The 7,461-nt window shown below is 38.4% G+C and overlaps 1 protein-coding gene across 3 annotated transcripts in view; it reads right to left on the reverse strand.

Annotated features, from left to right (window-relative positions):
• Positions 1 to 334: 334 nt before the first annotated feature.
• The window catches only part of LOC143029317 (mediator of RNA polymerase II transcription subunit 15-like), a 20,691-nt gene continuing 13,564 nt past the window's right edge, over positions 335 to 7,461 (reverse strand). For all 3 annotated transcript variants that reach the window (XR_012966818.1, XM_076192074.1, XM_076192073.1), the window contains 2 exons: positions 4,226 to 4,439; positions 335 to 3,609 (listed from right to left, as the gene is read on the reverse strand). Coding sequence is in view for 2 of the 3 variants with exons in the window: in XM_076192074.1 (XP_076048189.1) it covers positions 3,466 to 3,609; positions 4,226 to 4,345 (264 nt within the window). In the remaining variant the exon portion in view is untranslated. The remainder of the gene's footprint in view (positions 3,610 to 4,225; positions 4,440 to 7,461) is intronic.

Genomic DNA, 7,461 nt, shown 5'->3' on the forward strand with positions numbered 1-7,461 from the left:
CCTCATCCATGCTCACTTACATTCGAAGTCTCCTCTCCATACAACAGTATGTGCACACTTATTTCTACAACTTTCTGCGTTAGTTCCGAAATAACTATAGCTCATAAAACTCTTCATTTCACATAAACATTCACTTGCTTTATTTACTCTATAAGCAAGAATGGTAAGGAAAGTCGGTCCTTATACCATATTTTCTTAATTAAAAATCAATACAGGTTGAAGCACAAATATTTTTAGGAATGTCCATGATAATGTCGTTTTAGTAGATGTCACATTTCATTTCATAGAAACATTCATTCGATTCCTTTCTCTGTAAGTGTGGTAATAAAAGGCATTTTTCATAACATTATCAAAATTCATTTAATCAACAAAGTCTATTACAGGTTGAGGTACGAAAAGCCTAGCTTTATCTATAACTATAGTTATCCTGTCTTTATATACGTATGACGTCACGGCTATGTATGTGCGCCGGGCGTTGATATGTGAAACATTGATACGAGGCCGAGGTGAAGTTTCCTTCCTGAGAGGTGAAGCTCCTATCAGATCATCAGTGGTAAAAGGAGCCTCAAAGTTCAGAGCGCAAGAAGACCGACTCAAAAGACCGCTGTTTTCAAAGGTCCTTCAAAGGTCTCTCCGACCAATGAGCTTGTAAACTAGAGGAGCTTTACACTAGGGGCCTCGCAAAAATAGTGCCTTAAAGACTAAGGGTCTGAGAGACCAGAAGACTAAAAGCCTTAAGATCTGGCAGACCAATGAGTTTAAGTACCAGTGGTCTTATGGATTGAAGGTTTGTAGATTCTAGAAGTCTTCGAAGTCAGAAGTTTACCTGATGACAGGTCTGACAAATTAGAGACTGAAAAGACTAGCATTTGAAAGACTAAATCACCAAAGAGGTATCTGAAAGTTCAAAGACCAGAGGCCTTGCTTCAATGAGACCTTAGTAAGAGAAGACCTAGAGTTTATGTATAAAACCTTTGAAATGTCCACATAAGAGACTTATTAACAATAAATAAATGAATAAATTAATCAATTAATTAAAGACCAGGCCCTAATCACTAATATACACATATTCTCCATGAAGTGTACCAGACTAGAGACCTTGCAGACGAAGGAAAACAAACAACACAAAAGGTAAATATGTACACTTTGAGACATCTACTTATACCTTGTGATATCTACTTAAGCCATGAGACATCTACGTAGACATTAAAGCATTTACGTAGGCCTCAAGATATCTTCGCAGACCTTAAGACATTTGCATAGACCTTGAGACATCTACGTAGACATTAAAACATATGTGTGGACTTTAAGACATCTTCGTAGGCCTTAAGACATCTGCATAGACATTAAGACATCAAGCTAAACACATACTTATTGTATTTTCAGTGTAGAAATACCTTTAATTGTATGAACACAAAAAGCGGTTTTCATGTGACTAGACGTTTCACACCATCCTTACTCATATTTCTTCGATACAAGAGACTTATATATAAACTACTTATCTACATTTAAGACTGTACAAGTAAGAAGTTCACGTCAGGAGGTACTTATCTGTTGTCGAAACCATCATATTTAGAGAGCTTGGACAGTGTAATTGCTGTCAACGGCAGTCGTTGAGGATCGAACTAAAGCGCTTATATTTACGAGGTAAAATTAAAGCTTAAAATATGAGAGTGGCAGATAATATATCAATGTGCTCTAGCATGGTAGTGCTCATATCTTTGAGATTACGTGAAACTGGGCTCAAACTCCGATGGCATCATAGTTTGCCCAACCCAATAGATTAAGGTGATGGTTTTGGCCACAGCTGTACATCTCCTTATATGAACTTTCCACTTGATCTTTAGAAACGACATTCACACCAGGACTGGGAATTGGGACCTTGTACAAGCCCTGGCATTAAGCGGAAAATTATACGGAAATTTACAAACTATTTTTCATCTGCCAAGTATAAATTGTTATTAACAACACTGATGAACGGAATCAGTATGATTTCTATTAACAACACTTATCAACGAAACCAGTATAATTTCTATAAGCATAACCAATAAATGAAGTTATTGTAACTTCTATCATTAGCACCAATAAATAAAGCCAATATAGTTTCGAATAGAAATACTAAAACATGAAATCAGGAGTAACCATGATAATAGTACTTTATAGCATCCAAATAAATACAAAGATTAGAAAATGTTTTTTTAATATTCTAGAACACAAAATTTGAGCTCTTTTAAAAGATTATTCAGGTTTTCTTAGGCTACTAATTGATTGATTAGACATGACTGAAGTGTCACTGAATCAAATATTCATGGATAGAACGGAGTGGCGGAGAATTGTAAACAAGACAACGGCAGCTGGCAGGCCATGACCTAACAGGCGTCTGATGAGAAGTGAGAAAACAACTGATATCACGGTTACTCCCGACTTCTGGAAGACTGTACATGGACGGATAGACACGTAGACATAACTTCAGTACCTAAACTTACAAGTCACTATTCTAAAAGTAACCAACATTTTCTTCTCTCGATGCCTCCGTTAAGACTATAAAAAAAAAATCTATTGGTATCATAACCCGTGTTAACTGTCACTTGGCTCCTGGTCTGGGTCCAAGGATATCCATTAAGAGGTGGCCATCACCGATAATCCAGGAGCTAGAAAGTTCCTATAAAGAAGAACCTGAGTCTATTGACTAATTAGTTCAATATTATCTATTGAAACTACGCTAGCCAGTGCTCGATACACGGACTGATCCTAGGAGCCCAAGTAAGAATTAACGTCTTAAAAAAATAGATAAAATAAATAAATAAATAAACAAACAAACAAATAAATAAAAGTACTACACTAAGCTCGTGCTTTTGTAGATCCCAGTTACGTCATAAGCTTCACGCATATGTACTACATCTGAGTGACACTTGACAAATTAACAGGTTATATGTATACATGCTATCCACTAAAAACGTAATGTGCTCATCTTCTCTTCATATATGCTTACATCTGCGTCCAATATATACAAATTGTGCCGTAACTTAATACTCATTCTATTACAGTGGGGATGATAGTAAGGGAATCTGGTTTAACATTTGATTTTCAGACATACGTAAATTCAGAGGCTGGTGGCAGACATTTTGGTCTTCATCCACATTATGATGACGAAAAATATTCTAACAGTAGACGTTTCTAAACCCTTTTAATCTATATTCCTCATTACTGCGAGATCATGAAACTCACATTTCATTAACAGATTTAAATTTCATAAGTAAGGAATTTCCTTGTCAAACTAATTTATTTGGTCTAAAGTTGATCAAAAATCATTCTAAACCAATCAAAAGCCGATCTTAAATCTCTGCTGTCGCCATCACCTCCATACCGTAAGCTGACGCAACGAACCATGAAATATGTGACTACACATAAAGTGACAGAAAACATGGAAAGGAAATTAGAATATATACAAAATTCCTTCAAGAGCTACTCTTCCGTCACCGTGACTGGGCTCCCGCCAGCAGGAGGGCTGGGCCCAGGCGCCTTCGAAGTGGCGTTCACTTTGAGGTGGAGGACCAGGCGGGTCACCATCTGTAGGTACTCCTCCCTGCTCTTCGCCTTGCCGAAGACCTGTAAGAGATCGATGAGGTAAGGAACATCAAACGTTGGGGGATGTTATTAAGTTTATCCTTACATGAACCCACACACATGCACGCACACACACGCGCACACATGCACACACATGTACACGCACACACACGCACATATACACCAATTTAAGAACAAACTAGATGTTGCGAGATACAAAGACGGGTTACCACGAGCATAGCTCCCCCTCCGGTAGAATATAACAAGGTAAGCGCGCGCACACACACACACACATAGCATTACCCACACACGGACCTACGAGCTCTGAGCTCTCTTCCAGGACAAATAGCTGTCGATCACGAGTCGAACACGTGATCCAAAAGACCAAGTGAATACACACACACACACACACACACACACACACACACACACACACACACACACACACAAACACACACACACACACACACACACACACACACACACACACACACACACACACACACACACACACACACACACACACACACACACTACGCAGATGTCTATTCTCATGTATACTTTCATATATCTGATCATTACAGCATTGCAAACTTTGAATCATCTAGACAAGGTCATGTTTTCTCCGTTTGCTCTTGAAGGTGTCTGAATACCTCACCTGATCTTCCATCTCCTTGGCACTTCGGGAAGCACTGCCAGGGGGCAAGTTCTGGATGTTGTCATCGAGTTTCTTGATGATCTTCTCCCGGAAGGCTGGGCTTTTCCAGTCGTCGGCCATGGTTCTTCAGGTGAAGATGGAGTCTTCGGGGGCGGACTTCTTAGGTTGGGTCGGTTTCCCAGAGGAGTCTGCTGCTGCTGCTGCCTGAGGTGCTCTGTTGAAATCGTAAGGATGAATATTTCCTTCTAAGAATGGGAACGGGTATGATGGACGGGAAATGGGAAGGGAATCAGGTCCTCCTGAGGTTTTTCATGGTGGTATTCTTAAAAAAATCCTTATATAAATCTTGTATAAATCCTTGGAAGGGAAACAATTATATAAGGAAAGATTTTTTAAGAATACAACCGTAAGAATCTTGCGGTGGTATTCTTAAAAAAATCTTTCCTTATATAAACTTTTTCCATCCAAGGATTTATATAAGGAATGAATTGTTTTATAAGAATACCACCGTCAGTCCTCTCATGGTTATACACAGTACACGGGGATGTCAATAACATGAACAAGATTAATGTAATGGCAGACATTGTTAGTTAGGTGAAATGAATGAAAAAATTCATACCATGAACTTAGATGCTGCCTGAGCCGCCACATTTGCCCTGTGTGCTCAGACAGCCAGGATCCCGGTCAAGGGAGGACTTGCATATTCCCTGAAGTCATCATTAGTTTGAGAGTTACCCTTCTTAATCACCTATCCACCTAATTCGATTTGTATGCTTATTCTGATTGCCATCGAGTAATTTCACTCAGGTGAGGGTACACGCTATGTAACCAAATGGAAACAAATTTGGCGTCAATTCTAAAAAAAAAGTGCTAGAGGGTGCTATTGCGTCTAACAGGCTATGATGGTCTCTAGTCTTTTTGATTTTAGCTTATTTTCTTTCATTCGTTTACGCTTTTTTTTGCGTGGTTATACATTTAATCTAATAAGATTATTTGGTTTTGATAAAAAAGATATTATAATGTATGTCACACTGTCAAATTTAACCCTCATGAGGTCAGGTGATGATAGAACCAATGATGGGATGAGAGGAATGGTTGTACCTCAGACCAGACCACTTGACTCAACCTAACGATCCAATGTTCTTCTCATCACATCCTCAGTTATATTATCACCATTCTATACTTTTCTCTTATTCCTTTACATATTTTTATTTGTAACTATATCTTTATCTATCTTACATATATTTTATATTCTTAAATTTATTATTGTTTACATAACACCTGATCCATTCTAAATGTTCCACTACTCCTCGTATTACATCCTTAGTTTTATTTTCACACTCTCCTATTTCTCTTTTACCTTTTATGTATGTATATTTTTGTTTGTGAGAATATATTTATCTTGTGATTTTCTATATCATTCATACTTGTTTCTGCTTCTCGCCACTGCAATACTGGCAATGTGGGAAGGCACTGGGAGAGGTCCCTGAGGACAAAACTCCCATCACTCATCCTATACACCATTTCTTTGAAAAAAACTTATCTGTAAAACTACTCTAGAATAAACTTTGACTAAAAACGTTTAACATGATGTCCCACCAGAGACTACTAAATAAAATCAAAGCCCATGGCATAGGAGGAAAAGTGTCTGAATGAATTAGATCATGGAGTAGTGACAGAAAGCAACGGATCACCATTAACAATGTAAAATCGAAACGTAGTAGTGTTACTAGTGGAGTTTCCCAGGGCTCGATTTTGGGTCCCTTATTGTTCATTATATAAATAAATGAACTGTGACTATAAGCGTTCGACAAGTTGTCCCACCAGAGACTTCTGAATAAAAGCAAAGCCCTATGGTATAAAAGGAAAAGTGTTTGAATGGATGCATGGAATAGCGACAGAAAACAGCGGGTCCTTATTAACGGTGTAAAACCCGAACTTACTAGTGGAGTTCCCCAAGGTTCGTTTTTTGGCCCTTTATTGTCCATTATGTATATAAACATCTTGGACAATGAGATTAATAGGGATGCTAGTAAGTTTTCGGATGGCACTGAAATAGGACGCCATATTAGGTTGGAGAAAGATGATGAGAATCTTAATAGATTCTTTGCATGGTCAGCGATATAGCAAATTGACTTCAACACCTTAAAATGCAGTGTCTTACACTTCGGATTATACAACCCAGCAAAAAAGTATAACTTAGACAACGCCATATTAGAGGACACAAAAGGTGAAATGGACTTGGGAATGTTAGTGAGTCCTGACCTTAAACCCAGAAAACAGTGTACTAGTGCTTGGAATAAGGATCACAGTGTATAAGGATTTATTACTAGGACGGTAACAAACAAAAGTGTAGACGTAGCTACTGAACTCTCTCTGGCAATAATCAGACCCATCTTTGACTGCGTTAAGTTTTTGTCTTTATCCTATAGAATGGTTATCAGCTCACTAGAATCTGTACGAAAGATAATAACCAAAAGGATACAAGGGTTTGAAAATTGACCAAAACTTATACTCTCTGGAAAGACGAAGAGTTCGGAATGATCTAATAGAGGTATTCAAATGGGCCAAGGGCATTAACAAAGGTGATGCAGATAAGATCATTATGTTAAGACAGCAGGACTGGACTCGCAGTAATGGATTTGAATTGGACAAATGTAGATTTAAGAAGGAAGTAGGCAGTAATTGGTTTACTCACACCAGCAGAGTGGTTAGCGAATGGAAGAGACTGACAATGACTGGGCGGGTAGATCAGCGACCCTATGTCAAGTTTTGTTGCAAAATTGAATATTCCTCAGCGGAATCTATTCGAATGATTAAGAAGGCATTCCAGGATGATTCAATGAATGAACCACAGATAAAGATGTAGTACAAACGCTTAAGAAGGCCGAGAATCTGTTGAAAATGATCCACGTTCTAGTAGGCCTTTAACAAGCAGAACACCCAAAAATGTTGAACGTGTGAAGCCTGCAATCAATGAAAATCGGCGATTGATAGTCCGGAAATTAAAAAATGATCTTGGTATCCCATGGACAAGTGTTTCAGAGTTTTTGACGGAAGATCTTGGCATGACACACGTGGCGGCAAAATTCGTCCCGCGTCTCCTGACCCATGAGCAGAAGGAATTTCGTACTAAAACTTCACAAGACATACTTCAAGTTGCTACAAAAGACTCAAATTTCCTGAAACAACTAATAATCAGATGAGTCGTGGGTCTACGGGTATGACCCAGAAAC

Source organism: Oratosquilla oratoria, chromosome 10 (genome assembly GCF_046742065.1).
Source record: "Oratosquilla oratoria isolate Oo_2021 chromosome 10, ASM4674206v1, whole genome shotgun sequence".
Taxonomy (NCBI): Eukaryota; Metazoa; Arthropoda; class Malacostraca; order Stomatopoda; family Squillidae; genus Oratosquilla; species Oratosquilla oratoria.